At 51.0% G+C, this 22542-nt stretch overlaps 1 protein-coding gene and 1 long non-coding RNA gene across 2 annotated transcripts in view; one reads left to right on the forward strand and one right to left on the reverse strand.

The window, feature by feature from the left end:
* Positions 1 to 17686: 17686 nt before the first annotated feature.
* On the reverse strand, positions 17687 to 19436 carry LOC147116025 (uncharacterized). The gene is made up of 2 exons (XR_015078730.1): positions 18787 to 19436; positions 17687 to 18622 (listed from the first exon to the last, which is right to left on the reverse strand). It is a non-coding gene; the product is annotated as an uncharacterized LOC147116025 (long non-coding RNA).
* A 254-nt stretch (positions 19437 to 19690) lies between these two features.
* LOC147116026 (allantoinase, mitochondrial) overlaps positions 19691 to 22542 on the forward strand; it is a 44929-nt gene continuing 42077 nt past the window's right edge. Inside the window, 1 exon segment of the mRNA XM_085990747.1 lies at positions 19691 to 19919. Within this exon segment, the coding sequence (XP_085846873.1) occupies positions 19770 to 19919 (150 nt within the window). The 5' untranslated portion in view covers positions 19691 to 19769.

Consider the following 22542-nt stretch of genomic DNA (forward strand, 5'->3'; position numbering starts at 1 on the left):
GCCACTGAGCTTTAGCTTTGAGGCTTTTAGCAACGAGTAGACGTGTGTCGAAATAAAACGTTCCAAAACGTAACTTTGTCTTTTAACTGTTTACTGTATTACATTTCAAACAGGATTTCAAAGTAAAACACGTTTAAACATGGTCAAAAACTGTATTGCTTCACAGCCATCAAAGCTTCTACCTTTCCTAGCCTCGTGGTGCTTGAACTGTAAAAATGGCTGGATATATCATGTGACAAGCTTAAGGACTATACCATTGGAGCAAGAATAAAGGGGGTCTCTCAGACTATACTGTTGGAACAAGAAAAGAGGGGGTTTCTCAATACAATAAGTCAGTCATGTAAATTAACTATATTATACTAGAATATGCATCAATAATAAACAAATGTACATACATACTGTACCATAATATTTAACCAATATTTTAAGGTATTTTCTTTCTTCTTTACACTTTCTTAAACTTTCATGACTCTTACACTGGGGACACAGTATTACGTGTGCACCCCGGCTCTGGCATCCGGAGAGGTCAGTGCCTGTCATAGCATGCTCCCACTTTATGACATATGGCGGGATCGCTTTAAAACGAACATGTACTCCTCCACGAATGACCCCGATATTCTCAACCCTGTATACCGGTGCCGGCTGGGATGATCAGCCCATTACTGGCATCCTCACTACAACTCCCATCACTGTATGGTTGGACCGCCCACAATCTACAGGGACAGGGTAGGCTTCAGAGGCTAAACGAAGCTGGCACGGGCTCAACGAATTGCTATACGGGTGCAGCGCGGTGAGATGCTTGTTGCTTAACCATGAAGGGACGCAACCTTGCCTCACGTCCTCCAGGTTACTCCGGCCCTCGCCCAGCAACCATGATCCATACAACACACACACCTCATTCCGTGCAACCTGCTCCGAGGCATTCCTGTCCTCCCGTATCAAATCATTAACAGTTTTTGCGTGCCTCTCCAGCTCCGCAATGACCTCCTTTAAATGGACGGTCATTGCCTGGTCCTCATGAAGCTCTGAACCCACCACTGCATTCTCTTCCCCTAGAATCTTACGCAGTTGGTTCTTTAACCCAGTGATCTGCATCTGGAGTTGTGCATCATCCATACTATTAACATTACCCGTTCCTGTACTGAAAGCTGTGCCTACATCGTTCCAGGTCCCTCTTCTCTGCCTCCCGGAACCCACACTATCCCCAACATTCAGATTATAAAGCTGTTCTTTCTCTACATTTCCATAGTCCAGTTCATAAAATTCCTGAAACATCGCTTTTAACAGAGCTTCATAAAGCTTCTCCATCTTCCTTGGACACCACACAGGCAGATGGACTTCAGTCAGGTTCAGGATCACAGATGCCATGGCGTAGTGCACATCCTGAAACAACACTTTGTCAGTAGGGATTAACACCAACCCATTCCCTGGACTCCTGGTGGTGTTGGGACACCCATCTGCAGTTGTCTGTACCGTCGGGGCTCTGGGCAGGGACTTCCTGGTGTATGAGATGAGCTCTGTGGTGTTGATGGTGTTCGGGGGTTTTGAGATCACACAGGAGTCCACACTCCGATCCCAACCAATCCTACCCCCCGGCGTCCTGCCATCGCCTGCTAAACGCGATCGGCACACCTGCTGGGCAGATCTTTTCCGAACCCCACATACACACATAAATCCCTTCCTTGGATTCCCACCACTTATCCCAACAGACATTCACTCCTCCCTGAGAACCCGTGATCGTCAGGTACGTGTCATTACTTAGTCTTTCCCAGTCAGCTGTCTGGTCCCCTGTATCCGTGCTCAGTTTCCTGAGCCACCACCACCTTCCCAGTGGAATGTGTCCCCTACCACTAAGGCACACCCGTTTACCCTCTGTTACCCTAACCGGGAGGTGGTAACCCCTATTCTCGGGCATGGGATGGATGCTTCACCATAGGTGAACTTGTCATGGCTGGAATACCAGGTGGAATTCGACCCCAGCCATCCAGGCCGTCTTCCCTCGTGGAGATAGACGCTCACCCCATCCTTCAAGCCACCTCCAGTGGTCACGGCTGCTCTGTCTCCGCCGGTGCAGCTGAAGACAACCGATTCCTCGGTGTCGCCCCTGTGACTCGTGCTGGCTTCAATCATGACGATCAGGACTACCATGGCTGACTTCATCTTGTTCTTAGGCATTCCCTGAAAACACACAGAATGCAACGTTGTCCTTGCGTGATGCCTCACCTTTCCAGACGTAGCTACACACGATTACATTTGGTATCCACAGCATACATGTAAATCCAAACTATACAGACAAGCTAAGGCAACAGACAGGAGAGAAAGAAGTTATGTACAGCGCCACCCGTCTCCGGGTGGCCACACTAGGTCTCCTTGACCCTGGGCCTCTTACGACTCCGGCTTCCTTCGTTCACCGGTGTGTAAGGAGGCGTCCACGGCACCCTCGGCCATGGGATCCTGGCACTCCTTCTCACTCTTGCCCCCACAGGCGGAATGACTGGTCCCTCTGTGGGCTCCTCACAGTCCCAGATTATGGGCTGGAGACCCACACCTGTAGCGCAGCTCACAACTCCCTGCTGTTTCCTCCTCTTATCAGCTCTTTCCCCAGGGTTAAAAAGCTTGCACTGATTGATATGGAACCACTTAGTGCGTTGGGGCATTTTGACCGCATATACCATCGGACTTGCCCTATCCACGATACTGTACGGTCCCATGTACAGCGGTTCAAAAGTCCCTACCCTGGCGAAGTTTCTAACCATTACTTGATCTCCGACCTTCCACTCGTGGTGCCTCTGAGGCTCAAGCAATAAACGATTTCTACGATGTTGCTTCCCCATGTTACTGGCAGCCTGCCAATGGATCTGTCTGAGATGCTCAAGCAAATTCTTAACAAACCTGTCCCGGTTCACCTCTCTCAACTGATCTTCCGTGAGAACCGGGGCCAGTACATGGCTGGGCGTTCTCATGACCCTGCCAGTCACGAGCTCATGCGGGGAATACCCTGTACTTCTAGATGGGCTGACTTGGACCCACATCAGAACTAACGGCAAGACCTCCGCCCATTTTCTAGGCGAGTCTCCCGTCTCCTTCCGTAACCTTTCCTTGATGGTCCTATTCATCCGCTCCACAATCCCCGATGACTGCGGGTTGTGTGATGTGCCATTTACCCTCTACACCTAGCATCTTCAGAGTCGCCTGCATGACTGCCCCTGTGAAGTGACTCCCCTGATCGGACTCCACATACTGTGGTAGCCCCCACCTAGAGAACACTTCTCTCACTAGAATCCTTGCAGTCCCCAAAGCTGTGGCTGTTCAGCATGGGAAGGCTTCTACCCATTTAGAGAACACATCCACCAGGACCAGGCAGTACTTGTAACCCCCCTGTGCGGTGGGCAGCGGTCCGATATAATCGACCTGTATGGACTGCCATGGTCCCTCCACTCTCCTAGTGTGTTCCATGGATACCTTCCTTTTCTGGGGGTCAGGGTTGTTTGCAGCACACACCAAGCAATCCGCGCAGAAGTCGCGGACGTCCTCCCTCAGTTGCGGCCACCACCCTGCCTGTTCCACCCGTTGTCAGATGGTCTCCGGCCTGGGGTGCCCCGCTCCTGGACCCTTGTGGGCCAACTGAAGGAATTCTCTCCGGTGCTGCTGCGGAACTACCCACTGTTCCCCTCTGAAAACCATCCCTTCCTTTACCGCAATACCTGCCACTCCGTATGGACTCTCTACCTTAGCCAGCGTCTCCAGAACAGTCTTTAGGGTGGGATTCTGTGCCTGGACCATCTTTAGGTCCGGGGCCAATGCCACCCCTGCACTCCCTTGGGTCCCACCTCTGTCTCTGATCGCTGCTACCAGACTCAACCCATATGGAGCCCAAAAAGTGCCCATTCGAGCACCCTTTTTGGCCAGCACGTCAGCCTGCTGATTGCCCTCCACACGGGATTCTGTCTTAGAATGGGCCTTGACTTTGTGGATATAGAAATCCCCCTGGGTTCCTATCGATGTTGTGATCTGTCGCAACAATGACTTGGTTGCTAGGGGTTTCCCGTCTGCAGATGTGAACCCGCAACGAGACCAAATGGCTAAATATTCTGTACACGAATTGCAAGTGAACATGCTGTCCGAGCAAATCGTGTAGGGTGTAGGGAACTCTTCGGGGTGGGTAACCACATACACCACCACCAACTGTTCAGCGTGCTGGGCGCTCATGGTGCTCGGGAGTTTAATGGCCTTGGCAATGCCTGCCTTTGGGTCAAAAATCCCGCATCCAGTGAGTCGCTGCCCGGCCACCACTGTACTGGACCCGTCTACATAGATGTTGCGGCTTGTGGGATGGATCCCAGCCCAAAACTCTATGTCTACATCCCATACCCCTTCAACAGAACATTTGTGGGCCACCCCTGGGTAGATCAAATTTGTGGCGAGCTTGGGCTCACAGAGGCCTTTCACACTCAAATTCATCTGAGAGAGCAATGCATGCACTGCTCACCGTGCCATCCTTTATCCTCCCATCCAGAAGCATCTGAGTGGGTTAAGAGAGTTATCGGGGACGCCCCGTGAAGATTTGGGATCTCCTCGTGGCCCAATGTGTGGCAAGCAGGTGCCTCTCACAATTGGAGAACCCCCCCTCTACATCTGTGAGGATTCTTGGTGAGTATACCACAGGCCTCAGCTTGCCATGCTGCTCCTGGAGCAGCACTGTGCTCAAACTGTCCCCTGTGGCAGCTACCTCCAAAAAGAACTCCTTTCCCCCATCAATTGCTCCTAAAGCCGGTGCGGGCTGCAGATCTCTCTTCAGATGACTAAAAGCTGCCATGCAGTCCTCATCCCACTCCCAGCCCACTCCCCTGTGGAGGAGCCGGAGTAGAGGGGCTGCCGTAGCGGCATAGTCCTCTATGAGTACCCTGTGAGTCCCAGGAAGGATCTTATCCCCGTTACCGTGGTCGGGGCAGGTAGCTCCTGTACCGCCTTCCTCCTTGCCTCATCGATGGCCCTCTCCCCAGCACGCACGGTCAGCCCGAGAAATTTTACTTCCTGCTGGCCAATCTGTGCTTTCTTGGGATTAACCTTGAACCCAGCTTCCTTTAACAGACTCAGCAGCTCAGCCAGCAGTTGGCCATATATTGGTGGAAAATAGAAGGACTGTTGTGAAACCCTTGGGGAAGGCAGGTCCATGTGTACTGCTGACCCTTGAAGGTGAATGCAAACTTATACTGGTCCTCCCTTTTGAGAGGAATAGATGAGAATCCATTCAAAATGTCCAGCACCGTGAGTGTTTTCGCGGATGCTGGGATACTCCCGATCAGGTTGGCTACGGCTGCGACGGCGGGGGCACAGGCTGGGATGTTCTTGTTAAGAACCCGATAGTCCACAGTGGCTCTCCACGAATTGTCCGGTTTCCTAACCGGCCAAATCAGAGAGTTCACATGGGTCGCTATGGGTCTCAACACACCCTGCTCAACCAGTGATCCCAATGCTGTCTCTAAATCTGCCTCTGCCTCTCTGGGGAAGTTGTACTGTTGCTGTGGTCGGGCCATGGGGTCTCCTTCTACTCTGACCTCCACCCCTATTACCCTCCCACAGTCGTGCTTGTGCGTAGCGAATGCCGCGAGGTTGGCTCGCACATCTGCTATGTACTCCGCCAGGGTAGAAGTGACCAAAAGTTCAAGATCATAAATACCCTTGGGCTTCATCGTACACACGGTTCCCTTGCCTTGCTTCCCTGGTATAACTACCACCTCCTTCTCCTTTCCTGTGCATACTGCCCCCTGTAGTGTATGTACCTTTAAGAGAGAACTACTTTTACAGCTCCTGTATACTGTAGTACTGGCAGTGACCACACCTGTATATAAGCCTTGAGCAGGCATCTGTACTGTTAGTCTTACCTCCTCCAGTAAACACCTGTTGATTGTTAATCTACAGCCTCCGTCTAATTATTGAAGAACACCATACCTTAAGGTTTACGGATTCAACAGTGGTGACGAGGTCGATTCGAATCTACCTGCAACTCTGCATTTCCTTCCAAGGTTTCGCTCCGGGAGGACGGTGGAAGAAAGTCGAGGCCAGAAGCATGGGCGTCGACCACGAGCAACCGTCCAGTCATCCGGCAGAGAGAGTGAACATCACAGGGGAGGCTGTTGAGAGCTGGGCTTGGTTCTCCAGCCACGACGATCCAGCAACAGGCTGGCAACAGGTACAGCGCAGACCCTTCCCGGACAGCGGTGGCTGGAGCCGACCGACGGCACAGAAAAGGCCGAGCAGCGTCGACGGGGTAAGAGAGAGGGTAGAGCGCACAGGGCGCAGCCGGGGGTTGAAGACCGAGCGGCATCGACGGAAAACAAAAAGAGAGAGAGGGTAAAGCACAGCCGGGGTTCAGGACCGAGTGGCGGCAACGAGAGAGGCGCACAGGAGAACGCGCAGAGCGCGCCATTTGAGCCGCGAAGAAGAAGGGAGAGCGCGGGAGACGCCATTTTTGAAGCCGCAGCGGAGAAGAAGGGCGAGCGCGGGAAGAAAGGAAAGCGCGGGAGACGCCATTTTAGAAAGTCTAACCACACCCAGGGATGCCGAAGAGTGGCAGTGTCACTGCGTTCGACAATGAAGTCGAAGATTGGGCGACATATGTGGAACGCATTGAGGTGTACTGCAAGGCGAATGAAGTGCCAGATGCCAGGAAAGCACTGGTTTTGTTGAATTCCATGGGTGCAAAAATGTATGGCTTACTGCGAAACCTAATAACCCCAGAGAAGCCAGTGGATAAGGATTTCAAAAGCATAGTGGAAATCCTACAGGACCACTTAAACCCCACACCGCTGCTGATAGCAGAAAGATTTAAGTTCCACAAAAGGAACCAGCAGAAAGATGAAAGTAATGCTGAGTATTTAACGGAACGGCGCAAGCTATCGAAACACTGCCAGTTTGGAATGGGACTAGCAGATACGTTAAGGGACAAGTTTGCGTGTGGGCTTCAAAGTGAAGGAACCCAGAAACGGCTTCTATCAGAAAAGGATCTTACGCTGGACAAGGCTTTCAGCATGGCAGTATCACACGAAGCAGCCGCACGGGGCGCTGCAGAGATACAACGGAGACCGCAAGAATATGGCACCAATGAAATGTCATATGGAGCAGGAAAGTGTTATCGCTGCGGCAGAACAACACACGACCAGAAGGATTGTTGGTTCAAAGACCAAGTGTGCAGACAGTGTGGAAAAGCAGGACACATAGCAAGAGTCTGCAGGTCAGGGAAGAAAACCAGCAGCAAGAAATCTCCACAGGAGAAGTACAAAAAGGTACATAAGGTGATGGACAGTAGTTCAGACGAACAGAAAAATGATACAGGCTCCGGAAGCAAGGAGCTGGGTTGTCTGAAACTACATAATGTAATCAAAATGGAGGATCACCAGACTATCTGGGTCACGCTCAAGATAGACGGAGTCCAAGTGAAAATGGAATTGGACACAGGATCAGCCCTAACAGTCATAAACCGAAGGGACTACAAGCGCTATTCTCACATATACCCTTGAAAGCTACAGAGATTGTCTTGAAGACGTACACGGGGCAAAAAGTCTACCCCAAAGGAAAAATAAGGGTGAACGTGATATACAAAGGCCAGGAAATACCCAAAATGGACCTATATGTATTGCCAGATGGAGGACCACCACTACTAGGACGTGAATGGATTCGGAAGATACAATTAGATTGGCATTCCATACAGGCACTGAAGGTTGAGGCCAAAAAGGGTGACGACATCACACCTGGACGACTGTCAAAAATGCTAACTGACGCACAAGAAGTGTTCCAGGAGGGACTCGGAACACTAAAAGGCATAACAGCGACGATTAAAATAGAGGAAAATGCAAGCTCAAAGATTTTTAAGGCCAGACCGGTGCCTTATGCGATCCGACCAGCCGTCGATGCAGAGCTGGAAGGTTTGGAACGTTCAGGAGTACTGTCCAAAGTGGACTGGAGCGAGTGGGCTACACCCATCGTTCCTGTAATGAAGAGGTCGTTGAGTAATACGCCTGGGGAACCAAAGAAGGTCCGCATCTGTGGGGACTTTAAGGTGACAGTGAACCCAGTCCTTCACACGGTACAATATCCGCTTCCACGGATTGAAAATATTTTCGCCTCGCTATCTGGAGGTAAACGCTTCACTAAGATTGATCTGGCCCAGGCGTACCTGCAAATGGAGGTAGAAGAAGCCTCGAAACAATACCTCACGATCAACACTCATAAAGGTCTCTACCAATACAACCGGCTGGTGTTCGGGGTAGCATCGGCCCCGGCTATTTGGCAGAGGGCAATGGATCAAGTCCTGCAAGGGATTTCAGGGGCCCAGTGTTATTTGGACGACATCCTGGTCACGGGCGAAAATGACAGTGATCACCTCGCCAACCTGGAGAGGGTGCTCACTAGATTAAAGGAATATGGGCTACGAGCTAATCGCCACAAGTGCGAGTTTTTTCAGAAGCAGATCACGTATTGTGGCCACGTTATTGATGAAGAGGGGTTACATAAGTCCCCTGAAAAGATTGAGGCAGTAGTCAAGGCTCCAGCACCGGAAAATGTGTCACAACTGAGGTCGTTCCTCGGGCTGGTGAACTACTACCATAAGTTCTTACCAAATTTGTCTACAGTATTACACCCACTGAACACCCTACTGCAACAGGGGGTACCATGGAAGTGGAATGACGAATGTAAACGAGCTTTCCAGAAGTGCAAAGAATTGGTCACATCAAAAGAGGTGTTGGCCCATTTCAACCCAGCACTACCAATTCGGTTGGCGTGTGATGCATCACCCTATGGTATTGGAGCGGTGCTGTCGCACAAATTCCCAGACGGGTTGGAGAGGCCAGTAGCCTTTGCGTCTCGGTCACTAACCTCAGCTGAGCGCAACTACGCCCAGATTGACAGGGAGGCCCTCAGCCTAGTATGGGGAGTAAAAAAATTCAACCACTATCTGCATGGGCAGAAGTTCACCTTGCTGACTGACCACCAACCACTTGTCTCCATCTTTAATCCAAAGAAGGGCGTTCCGGTGATGACTGCACAACGGCTACAAAGATGGTCCCTTTTTCTAGGGGCGAACCAATATGAAATCGAGTATAAGGGCACGAAACAGCATGGAAACGCTGATGGGCTATCACGCCTGCCACTGCCTACTGTGGAGGAAGCACCAGCAGTGGACCCTATTGAAATATTTTATTCGTCGATAATTGAACGCTTGCCAGTAACTAACGCCGATATAGAGAAGGAGACCCGAAATGATCCGACACTGTCTCGGGTATATGATTTGACGGTGAAGGGATGGCCAACACATGGCGACTCACTGTTGCCAGCATTCTCATCCAGAAGAGAACAGCTGTCAGTATGCCAGGGGACAGTGATGTGTGGATCCCGAGTGGTAATTCCACCCAAGTTAAGGGAGAGAGTGCTCAATGAGCTTCACGAAGGCCATCTGGGAGGGGTGAAAATGAAAAGCCTTGCTAGGGCTTATGTGTGGTGGCCGGGGATCGATCAACAAATCGAAGACCTAACAAAGAGCTGCTCAGGATGCCAGAAGGTCCAAAATGCACCACCACATGCCCCTCTACACCCATGGGAGTGGCCCTCCTCTCCATGGCAACGGGTACATATTGATTTTGCTGGTCCATTCATGGACTCAATGTTCTTAATAGCAGTGGATGTGCACTCGAAATGGCCTGAGGTGATCAAAATGTCCTCCACCACTACAGAGAAAACGATTGCAGTCCTGCGGACCATATTTGCCAGGAACGGCTTGCCAGAGCAGATTTGCTCTGATAACGGACCACAGTTTGTGTCCGAAGAGTTTTGGAAATTTATGAGAAGGAATGGGGTAAGGCATTACACATCCGCCCCGTATCATCCAGCCACAAATGGATTGGCTGAGAGGTTCGTACAAACCTTTAAAAAGGCAATAAGGGCCATGTGCGATGATGACATTCCACTACAGCATAAGGTGGACAATTTCCTGTTAGCCTACAGAAATGCGACACATGCAGTTACCAACCAGACCCCGGCCATGATGTTCTTTAACCAAAGGTTGAGATCTCGTCTGGATTTGCTCAGACCAAATGTGCGAAGAAATGTTGAGGATAAGCAATTCCAGCACATCAATGAGAAGCCGACAAGGAGCTTCAATGTAGGACAACCAGTCTTGGCCCGCGACTACCGAACAGAGAAATGGCAACCCGGAACGATATGCACACGGCAGGGGCCACTAATATACACAGTGGATGTTGGGGAGACCATTGTGAGACGCCACGTCGACCAGATCCTAGCGTCACAGGAACGAGTCAACCCCATGTCTCGCGTACCTGGGGATGAACACGACATAGCGGTAGCATCTACCCCAGAAACAGTAGCAGCGGAAACTGATGAACTAACCGACGAAAGGGGGCCAGAATCGCCTCCGCACCAAGAACAAGACACTCAGGAAAGGCGCTATCCAGAAAGGATCAGGAAGCCGCCCCAAAGACTGAATCTATAAATGGACTATTTCAGTTAAATGTGCATGTTAAAGTGTTAATTGTTATTTGAATGTTATGGGTACTGTTAATCTAAAAGGGGAGGAATTGTAGTGTATGTACCTTTAAGAGAGAACTACTTTTACAGCACCTGTATACTGTAATACCGGCAGTGACCACACCTGTATATAAGCCTTGAGCAGGCATCTGTACTGTTAGTCTTTAGACTACCCTCCTCCAGTAAACACCTGTTGATTGTTAATCTACAGCCTCCGTCTAGTTATTGAAGAACACCATACCTTAAGATTTACGGATTCAACACCCCCCAAAGACAGTGATTCTGGAAATCCACCAATATCTTGTGGGCCAGTATGAAGTCTGCCCCCAAAATACCTATTCCCTCCCGCTCCCACCGCATCAGGACACATTTCCACTCCGTATGGAGTGTGCCCAGATCGATGGCTGGCGAGATGGAGAAAGACCCAGCCTGTTCGTTCCCGGTGAACCCTACTAAGTTATGTGGGACCCCGCTCGATAGAGGTGATGTGGTCGGGTTATCCGCATAGACAATGGTGCTTGAAGCTCCAGTGTCCAGCAGATCGGTCCCTTGCACCTTCTCCACCCCCATCTTCACGCACGGTCTCTTCCAAGCATCATAACTTAGTGGGCACAGGTAAACGGGCTGAGAAGCCCCTAGTCATGGGTCGGGATTGTTCGGGGCAGATGGGAGTACGCTGCCCGCTGCCGCGTCCACCCTACCCTGCCCTGCCAGAAAGACTGCGCGAAGAGCAGCCACTAATACTGTGAACGGATCAGTGCTGCTTCCTGCCACAGCTGCGGCTTTCTGCACTGGCGCTGGAGAATCCCCTTTCCCGCTCCTTTTGTCAGAGACTGGGCAGTCTTTCCTCCAGTGCCCTTTACTCCCGCACCCATAACAACCCTGCTTCTTCTCTGAGCTACCCCCTTCCTGGCGCCACTCTCATCTAACGTCGCCTCCACTAGGCTTTAACTCGTGTACTCTGCCTTTTGGTTTGTCATCCTCACCCCTACTATTCTTAAAAGAGAGTGTTAACTGCCGGATCACACTCTCTTCTGTGGTCTGGGGATCCCTGGAATCGAACCAACCCTCTGCTTTGGCCTTGATCCTGGGCAGGCTGTTCGCCACCAGGGTCCTCAGCCAATGAGCCCTAGGCTCCCCCTGCAGCTGTGCCCGGTCGGGCACCCCCGCACAGGCACTCCACTAGACTGGCCAAAGCCTGTCTGTGAAAGCCTGCGGTGCCTCCCCAGCTGACTGCATTGTCCTTTCCACTCGGGAGAAGAGACTTTCATCATTGAGGCCCATAGCCTCTAGGATGTCATCCTTTATCCCCTCTAACGTACCCTGCCCCCTCTTGCTACCCGCTGAGAGTGACTAGTACAACCTACTATCCAGGGAGAATACAAGTAATTTGGCTGTCTCAGCTTCGTTACAATTATTGATTCCCCCACCTGCTCCACATCCACAAAATGGACAGATGGGTCCCCTGTGCTGGTCAGTTTGGTCAGGTTAGAGACCATTGCCTGCAGCTGGGGGGTTGTATACGGGACCATGAAGTCACTCTGCAGTGCTCCTTGCTCTTGACCGTCTATGGGCGCACCGTGTCTCCACTGCCGGACAGGGCACATGGGTCCTGGTCCCGGCACTTCGGGCGGTGGTCGAGCGTTCTCCTCTGCCTCACAGTCCTCCTTATCTCCCTCCTGCTCTTCCTCATCTACCCGGGCCATTCCCAGAGCTACCAAGCAGACCATCCCTTTGGCCTTAGATAGAGCATCGGTCAAATTCTGGATCTGCTCCTGGCAAAGACCAGGATTACCCGTATCAAACCCTCCAGCGCTGGCGACTCTGTATGCCACCTGAATATCCTTCAACTGCTCTCCCAGCACCTTTACCTCACTCAACAAGGGAGCGTTCTCCTCCCTAACCACCCTCTTGTTCCCCTTTGCCTCAGTTACCTGGCATTGCAGGAACTCCTTATGGTTATGGAAGGTTTCCTCCTGGCTTAATCTCCCCTGCTTCTCATCCCTTAGCTCCGTGCATAACCTGCTCCCTACTACAGCCCTTGTGTCTGACTGTGCCTCAGACTCCCTGAGCCCTGCCGCTAACTTAGCAACCTGCTTATCTAGCAGTTGCACTCGTCTTTGTAGACAGACGAGCCATATCGCCTTTTCAATGCTGCGCCTATGCTCGTTGCCCTCCGTCCATTCTGCCGCTGCGTCCACCGGACGCTCAGCACGCAACAAGCCTAGCACTCACTTCTTAGTGACGTTAACCTTCTTAAATACATATGAAGATATCCTTTCCTCCATTTGGGATCTTTCACCAGAAGCGTTGTCCATGACTGATTTACACTCCTTTAACCCAGGTCCTGCCGCTGGTCGCCAAGAGATGTAAGCGGTTTTGATCCTAGCCCGATTGCTAGATGGACGGTTCGAATCGCCCTCGCCTTACGAAAGTTCTATACCCGGGAATTATTATTCAGAGTGTAAATGGAATAAGTCACGGACAGGAATGCTTTGGTGAAAAATCATGCTTATATTTACAACAGAAAATGCTGGAAATACTCAGCAGGCCAGGCAGCATCCGTGGAGAGAGAAACAGAGTTAACGTTTCGGGTCTGGGGCCCTTCATCAGAACTGGAAAAAACTGGAGATGTAACAGATATTAAGCAGGTGCAGAGACAGCGGGGGGGGGAGTTAGGAGGGGAGGAAGGAATTGAAAGAACACCCTGTACTTTTCTAAGAGGCAGGAAAGATAAAATGTTGCAAATGGGAGTGGCAAAAATCATACTGCATGAAAAATGGGGGCAGGGATAATTATCTGAAATTGTTGAACTCAATGTTGAGTCCGGCAGGCTGTAAAGTGCCCAATCGAAAGATGAGGTGCTGTTCCTCGAGCTTACGTTGAGCTTCATTGGAACAATGTAAGAGGCCGAGGACAGAGAGATCAGAGTGGGAGTGAAGTGGAGAATTAAAGTGACAGGCGACCGGAAGCTCAGGGTCACCCTTACGGACTGAACGGTCTCCCCAATGTAGAGGAGACCGCATCGTGAGCAACGAATACAGTATATTAAATTGCAAGAAGTACAAGTAAATCGTTGTTTCACCTGGAAGGGGTGTTTGGGGCCCTGGACAGTGGGAAGGAAGGAGGTAAAAGGGCATGTGTTGCATCTCCTGCGCTTGCACGGGAAGGTGCCAGGTGAAGGAGAAGGGCTGTTGGGGGTGATTGAGGAGTGGACCAGGGTGTCGCAGAGGGAGCAGTCCCTTAGGAATGCTGAAAGGGGAGGTGAGGGGAAGATGTGTTTGGTGGTGGGATCACTTTGGAGGTGGCGGAAATGGCGGAGGATGATCTGTTGAATGTGGAGGCTGGCGGGGTGAAAGGTGAGGACAAGGGGAACCCTATCGTGGTTCAGGGAGGGAGGGGAAGGGGTGAGAGCAGACGTGCGGGAAATAGAACGGACACGGTCAAGGGCCATGTCAACCACAGTAGAGGGGAATCCTCGGTTGAGGAAAAAGGAAGACATGTTGGAAGCACTGGTGTGGAAGGTGGCATCGTCAGAACAGACGCGGCGGAGACGGAGAAACTGGGAGAATAGAATAGAGTCCTTACAGGAAGCGGGGTGGGAGGAAGTGTAGTCCAGGTAGCTGTGGGAGTCGGTGGGCTTGTAGAGGATGTTTGTCGAAAGCCGATCGCCAGAAATGGAGACGGAGAAGTCAAGGAAGGGAAGAATCGGAGATGGACCATGTGAAGGTGAGGGAAGGGTAGAAATTGGAAGTAAAGTGAATGAACTTATCTAGTTCAGGACGAGAGCAGGAAACGGCACCAATACAGTCATCGATGTACCGGAAAAAGAGGTGAGGGAGGGGACCTGAGTAGGACTGGAACAAAGAATGTTCCACATATCCCATGAACAGGCAGGCATAGCTGGGGCCCGTGCGGGTTCCCATAGCAACACCTTTAATTTGGAGGAAGTGAGTGGAGTCAAAGGAGAAGTTGTTCAATGTGAGAACAAGTTCAGCCAGGCGGAGGAGGGTGGTGGTGGATGGGGACTGGTTGGGCCTCTGTTCAAGGAAGAAACGGAGCGCCCAAAGGCCGTCCTGGTGGGGGATGGAGGTGTAGAGGGATTGGACGTCCATAGTGAAAAGGAGACGGTTGGGGCCAGGAAACTGGAAACTGTTAAAGTGACAGAGGGCGCCGGAAGAATCGCGAATGTAGGTGGGAAGAGACTGGACAAGGGGAGAAAAAATAGAGTCGAGATAGGAAGAGATAAGTTCCGTGGGGCAAGAACAGGCTGAAACGATGGGTCTACCAGGGCAGTCCTGTTTGTGGATCTTGGGAAGGAGGTAGAAGCGGGCTGTGCGGGGTTGGGGGACTAAGAGGTTGGCGGCCATGGAGGGAAGATCTCCAGAGGAGATGAGGTCAGTGACACACTTGGAAACAATGGCTTGATGTTTGCTAGTGGGGTCATGGTCCAGGCGGAGGTAGGAGGAGGTGTTGGAGAGTTGGCCTTCAGCTTCCGCACGGTAGAGGTCGGTTCGCCAAACAACAATAGCACCACCCTTATCAGCAGGTTTAATGATAATGTTAGGCTTGGATCGGTGAGAACGGAGTGCTGCAAGTTCAGAGGGAGGTAGGTTGGAGTGAGAGAGGGGAGCAGAGAAATGGAGACGGCCAATGTCACGTCGGCAGTTTACAATGAAAAGATCTAGAGAGGGTAAGAGGCCAGAGGGAGGGGTCCAAGTAGAACGAGAATTTAGAAAGCGGGAGAAAGGATCAACTGTGTGGGGGGAAGACTCCTGGCCAGAGAAGTGGGCACGGAGACGAAGGCGACAGAAGAAGAGCTCAGCATCGTACCGAGCTCGAAATTCATTTAGATGGGGGCGTAAGGGGATGAAGCTCAGGCCTTTGCTGAGGACTGATTGTTCGGGGTCAGAGAGGGGAAGGTCAGAGGGGATAGTGAAAACAACATACACTGGCTAAAACATGCACTATTAAACAAAATCACTGTCTCTGTGGAGAATAAGATCCAGTTTACAAACAACAAACATACAGGCCTAGAAATTCAGTTAAGGCCCGCCAGCAGGCTAACGCCCAAAAGTTAGCGCTGCGCGCGGAGCCAGGTGCGCCCGTCAGATATTCGGCTTTTGCGCCCCAAGTCGGAACCGGGCGCTATTCCAGGGTGTGCCCGCCCCTGCTTGGGGCGCTGAAACTGAATTTCTGCACTGTAGGCCCCGCTGCGCCACCTGCTGCGGAGCGGCAGGCTGCGGTACTGCAGGCCTCCTCCTTCTCTTAAGGGGGAGGTGCCTGCAACAGCGAGATCGCCGCTGGATTGTGCCGGCAAATGAGCCCGGCACCACGGAGAAGTGCCGGGCTCGCGGAAAGCAGCCGGCAATGCCGCGGGGCGGGGGGTGGTGGAGGAGGCCGGGGAAGGAGGTGCGGGCAGGCGGCCGCCGAAAAAGCGGCCAGCCACACCTCCACCTTAAAGCGCCCCAGTAGCGCAGCAGTACGGCCCCGTTTTTCAATCGCTGTTTGCGGCCGCTGCAGAAGAGGCGGCCGCAACTAAATATGGGGTTTGGGCCGGAAGCGGGGCGGAACCGGGGCACTGCGCACACCGATGACGTCATCGGTGTCGGCGCAGCGCTACCGGCTACCGCCGCCATTACCGCAGCGCTGAATATCAGCGCACCCTCTTACACTGGCGCAGAAACCCTATTTGGGCGGTAACTGGGCGCAAAGCCCACTGAATTTCTAGCCCACAGTACACAACTGGGGACTATAACATGCAGTAATTCCCTTGTTGCTATGGTGGACTCTAACTCCACCCCTACCAACGAATTACCCAGTCGCATAAGCCCCTTCGCCTGGCTGAACCAAACCAAGCTTCCACCCCAGAATAGCCCAAAAACTTCACTTGTGAGAAAAACCCTGAGCCCTTACACCTCACCCAGCTTACCTGGGATATCTGGTTACCGGCTTGGGACACTTGAGGCCATGCTTACCACCACACACAGTCGGTCTCGATCGCTCCGCTCAGCTGTGGGAAGTCACTGCCCGGAGCCCGTTCCCTGTGCGGGGTTTGCGGTTCTCAGTCTCAGCGGCTTCTTCCTCTGGTACTTCTTCTTGTTAGGTCGATCTTGGTGGAGCGAGAGCGAGAGAGAGAGGGAATGGCGGAAAAGGATCTATCTTTATAGGAGTCTTGCTACCCCTATCTTTCCCGCCAATCTTTAAAATCCTTTTGTTTCTAAGCACTCCGGTGCTTAGTCAGTGATGGGCCATTATCAGACCCATGAGTATTCCGTGATTGGACTAATGGCCCTAAGTCTGGGACATTTCTCGGTCTTTGTGTTGGGAAAAACTGGCTCCTCTTCGGCTGGCTAGGCTAGTGGGTTCATTGCTCTGCTTCTCTTCTGAGATGGAGGTGAAAAGTGCTTTTGCATATTAGAGTGGCTTTCTAATAGGTTCAAGTTTAACGGGTGCCTCAGGGTCCTCAGCCCCTTCGTCAATGGCCCCCCTTCCTTTATCCAGGACTGTCGGGTGAACCCATACATTCTGGATGACTGACAGTTCTTTTGTCACAGCCAATTGCCATGCATTCTCTGGAGTTTTAACAAAACAGTTTTTCACATATCTGCACAGGGCGATCCCATCACAGGGACCATACCCTCAGAAAAATCCTATAAAGTCCACAAAATATTCTCGACTGAGTCCATTCTTCAAACAGAGACTTTGTGATCTCTTCAGACTCCCTACCGCAAGACCAATAATGAGGCTCAGGAGAGATACAACCAGACACACGTGTCCATACGGCAAGTGGCAGAGAGGACAATTGGAGTTCTAAATCACGTTTCCGGTGCCTGGACAGGTCAGGGGGGACCTTGTAGTATTCTCCTCTGAAAGTGGGAAGGATTGTGGTGGCCTGTTGTGCTTTGCATAACTTTGCCCTGCGGGAAGGACTGACCCTTAACCCTGCAGAGGAGCTCCCTGCTGAAATGGAGGACATGGATGATGCCAATGTGCCTGTGGCCAGGCCTGACAGGGAGGAGCCAAGTGCTGCTGAAAGTAAGGCTGCTCCGGAACTGCTAGTAGCCAACACCTTCACGAGGTGATGATAGTGTCGCCTTGTACCTCCCCTCCCCCAGCAAGGCAAAGAAAGGAACAGACACAATTTAAAGTGAAACAGTGAACTTTTATTGCAGCATCAAAGACTTTTGAGGTTCAGTTTTGATGTTCTTAGTTTTTAACTTTTAAATGTTAACTTGCTAATTTCTTCTTTTCAAACATTCGCAAACATAATTTTTTTGAATAAAATTTGTAAACAGTTTAAAGTGACTTTTTTGGTTTCTTAGTGCAATAAAGACATTCAAGATGGAAAATAGCTATTTTCTAATTTTCAAACAGTTGTAATTTTAAATATTTTTGCAAAAAAAAAATGCTGAATTTTTTTTCAAAGTGACTAGAGGCTGTACTTTTTAAACGAAACGGTTACATACACTTTCAGTCACAAATACATATTTCTATAAAAAAAGCAACGACAACATTTAACATTTAAATAAAACGAAACATTAAAGAATTGAACGATTTGCTCCCTCGCATCTGTACCTGAGGGTCAAAGGAGGTGGATTGTTCAAAAGGTGATAACCTACCGTCTCCTGTGCTTTCCCCTTCCCTGTGACCGGAGCCAATTGAAAGGCCCCTGTGTGCCATCTCTTGCCCTTCAGCAATTGCCTCGTGACAGGGTTGCTGCTGCTGCTGCTGCCACTGCTGCTGAAAGGCAACGTTTGCTTGCATCAGGACTGGCGGAGCTGCTGTCTCGTGGCCCTGCACTGTTTCTGCGCTGGGAGCAGGTAAGGGCGGTTCTGCGGGAGTCAAAGTAATGGCATTGTTCCGCTGTCCGTGGAATGGTGGAGTTCGCGCTGACAGCCTGGGCAACTTCTGACCAAGCTGTCATCTGTCCTTTGCGCGGCGCCCTGGACTTCTCATTCCCAAGGATCCGGAGGCGCGTCGCCTCAACCTCATTGAGGAGTGTGCTGATGTCATCGTCACTGAAATTCTGAGCTCTCTTAATCATGCGAATTGTTCTCAGTCCTTCCATTTCACTTTGCTGATTAATTAAAATGAATGAAAAATTTTTTTTCAGGGCTTTTATAACTCTTTAAATTGCTTCTATCTCTTTAAAACTATTTAAGATTCTTCCAATCCATGTAAGTCTTTAAAAGTTTCTAAAAGTTTACAAAAGATTTAAAAAAGTATAAAGAAACAACTTACCATTGAGTTTTGCAGCTACTTTCAGTTGCCAATGCTTCTGAAGAGTTGGAAAAAATTGGGGGCGTGGCCTATGCAAATATCACTTTTGAGGGCGGGTCTCCTCTACGGTCGAAACCCTAGGCTCCGCGCTCGCTGCGCTCCTGGGCGGCGTGACGTCAGACGCTGCCTGGGAGTCCTCAGGATTAAATCGGAAGTTTACGTGGGCTCAGAGCATTAAGGTCGGTGTGGTTCTTTTTTGCAGGTCAGGGGCTTCCAGCCTCTGAGCGGAATATACGGCCCAATGCTAGAGAAATGTAACACAATTAACCCGAAATAAATCTGAAAATGGAGTGTAATAAGTCTAGTAGGGCAGTTTTAAGAAGCACAGCAAGTGGCTTCTCCTAGCCGTGTACCTGCTACGGTGTTTTGTCTGTCAATTTATACACTCAGACAGAAGGACAGTCCCACTAATACAAAGAAATATTCAAATCAGGCTGACACGTTGGAGCAGCCTGAACTTCCTGTTCTCCCAGTGCTGGGTACATACCCCAGTACATATCGTGCTCAAGGCCTGTGCACATGAGTGGAATTGTTATCTTTGTCATTTCCACTCACAGGTTTGCAGGGTAGAGAGGAGGCCCAGGCTTGCAAGCAGAGCACAGGCCAAGGGCACACCCAGGATCATATCCCATTTTAGGATTCTAGTAGCAGCACCAAGCAGGTGCAGCATAGGCTGGACTCAGGGTAGTGCTCCATCTTCTACACTGCCACATCAAGCCATTCCTAGGTCAGGTACAGCAAGGGCTTCATAAAGTCCTTTGGCCTTTGGGCTCCTCTGATACCCCTCATGGATCCTGTTCTGCTGATAAAGAATTATTTTGCATTTGGCTGCAGTCAATCATCCACATCTCTTTAGTTAATGGTTGACTTGGTGGCGTGGACACAGAGTTAATCAGTCACATGGTACATGGATTCAGAACAGTCTGGAAGAATTTTGTTTTGAAATGGATGTGGGCTCTCAACTGTCGGTGGTGAGAAGCAGAAAAGTGGTGTTAGATTCGCGGATCTGCCCAGCTGACATCATCATAGAAGGGGGCAAGATTGTGGGCATTCACCCCGAGGGAATCACAGCACCGCAGACGCTGAATCAACAGGTACGCCTTGCAGACACTCTGCACTTCCGACATTCACTAAGTGAAAATAACACACATTATCATCAGCTTGGAATTCTCCACATTTCCACCCGGTATTCTCCACATTCCTACCCAGTATTCTCCACATTCCCACCTTCATTCTCGCAGTTCCCACCTGGTAGTCTCCACATTCCCACCTTCATACTCCACATTCCCACCTGGTACTCTCCACATTCCCACCTTGTATTCTCCACATTCCCACCTGGTATTCTCCACATTCCCACCTTCATTCTCCACATTCCCACCTGGTATTCTCCACATTCCCACCTGGTATTCTCCACATTCCCACCTGGTATTCTCCACATTCCCACCCGGTATTCTCCACATTCCCACCCGGTATTCTCCACATTCCCACCCGGTATTCTCCACATTCCCACCCGGTATTCTCCACATTCCCATCTGGTATTCTCCAAATTCCCACCTTCACACTCCACATTGCCACCCGGTATTCTCCACATTCCCACCTGGTATTCTCCACATTCCCACCTGGTATTCTCCACATTCCCACCTGGTATTCTCCACATTCCCACCCGGTATTCTCCACATTCCCACCCGGTATTCTCCACATTCCCACCCGGTATTCTCCACATTCCCACCCGGTATTCTCCACATTCCCATCTGGTATTCTCCAAATTCCCACCTTCACACTCCACATTCCCACCTGGTATTCTCCACATTCCCACCCGTAATTCTGCACATTCCCACCTGCAATTCTCCACATTCCTACCTGATATTTTGCACAATTCCTTCTGGACCAGCTACTGAATTGCTGTTAAAAATCTAACTGGTTCACTAATGTCTTACAGGGAACCTGCAAGGCTCCCTGGTCTGGCCTACATATAGTCCCACACTGTAGCACCAATTTTAACTTGGGATGCTTTTGGGGTGAGCGGGTTGCGCGGGAACACCCCCACCCCCCCTTGGACAGCTGAGTATGAGGCCCGGGCCATATTAACTTCTGGGCCACATTTGCACACCTCTGCACTGTCTCCTGCAGGTGGGAGTGATGTGAGAGTCGGTGGGCGGGAGCGGGAAATCGGGCAAGAGTCCAACGCCACTGGGGTCCTCAGGGAACGGTGCTCAGCAAAGTAAGTGATTGGGGTAGAGAGTCCAGGCCAGTCGCGGCCGGAGAAGTGGGGAGGTAAAGCCCAAGGAAGAGGAGGGCCAAGGCTTCCATTTTGGGCCAGGAGGAACACTGCTGTCACTAAGAACTTTAAGAAAGTGGGGGGAAAAAAACACTTGCTTGGGCCTCTTCTGGCCCGATGCTGATTGCCACCAGCTTTTGCTGGCCAGATCGGTGCCATGCACTCCTACGATCCCGGGAATTAAAATTGTCTCATGGTGCCAAGGACGTCACCCGGCCGTGACTTCTGCATCTTAAGTCGGTCCCATGCTGGCTGGGGCAAGCTACCCTCCTGACTCTGTTTTGTACCAAGTTAAAGTGGCGGAGGGTAGGAACACCTCGTGTATGCGGCGCGAATCCCACGCCCGCCATTTTGACGACCCGTTTACACCAGTCAGGCTAGGTTATAATCTGGGTTTACGTGCTTGACTCTTAATGCCCTCAGGGCCACTAGGGATGGGCAATAAATACTGCCTTGCCAGTGTCACCCACATCCCAACAAATTAAAAGAACTTTGGAGCCATAGGGGGTTATCTTCCAGATACTTTAGGCACTAAAGAGTCTCCGAGGTGGCTAAGATGGGGTCTTGAGCTGCAACGCCTGGTTAGACTGCCTTTAGCACAAGACGCCATCTTGGTAAAGGAGTTTAAGCGGCGCTAGGAACGGCCACCCCGAGGATGATAAAGGCTCTGATTACCAACTAAACTGGCTCCTAATGTTCATTAAAGAAGCTGCATGCCATTTTGCTGGCTAGCGCTGCAATTACCGATCTATCCTAATAGCAACCAGCTGAACAGGAGTAAAGACGTCGTTGGTGAGGATTGCGAGTGCTTCACTGTTTCACTTGCTGTTGGAGTTCGACTGACTACACTGCGTCTGAAGAGGGCTTTTGATACACAGTGGGAGACTTTCTGGGACACTTTGTCAAGACTTCACCAAAACTCTATCAACATTTATTCCGGAACTTCTCTGATGACTTCACCTAAAGAGAGTGAGTGCTGTGCTACTGTACCTTATAGGAGTCAGCAGGAGAAAGTGAGTGGTTGGTCACGGGGATCTTGCTAGGGATCCCCCTTGGTCTGGAGGAGGAATGGAAGGAGGAGATGAGGCCAGGCAGAGTAGCACCAGCTGCTGGAGGAGAGAGGGAGAGAAGGGACAGGAGGGCTCCAGATTCATGGTGATTTGCTGCATGCTCCACAATCCGGCGATCATAAGAAACCAGCCATTACCACCAGCAATTGTGCCAGAGGGTCAAGCTCAGGGGCCACAAGAGGAGGAGGAGGAAGATGAGGTGGACCAGGGGGAGCACCAGAGGGCTCTAGGTAGACAGCCCGCACCTGGGAGGGATGCTCGCCGCCATCTAATTGAAGACCGCTTTTGAGAGACGTCCTCCACCATCAGACTTGGGAGCACTGTTGCCACATGCCTCACCTTCCATGACTGAGGATCCATCAGGAAGTC

The sequence above is a fragment of the Somniosus microcephalus genome, chromosome 6 (assembly GCF_052327205.1).
Source record: "Somniosus microcephalus isolate GS21.2 chromosome 6, FLI_Smic_1.0, whole genome shotgun sequence".
Taxonomy (NCBI): Eukaryota; Metazoa; Chordata; class Chondrichthyes; order Squaliformes; family Somniosidae; genus Somniosus; species Somniosus microcephalus.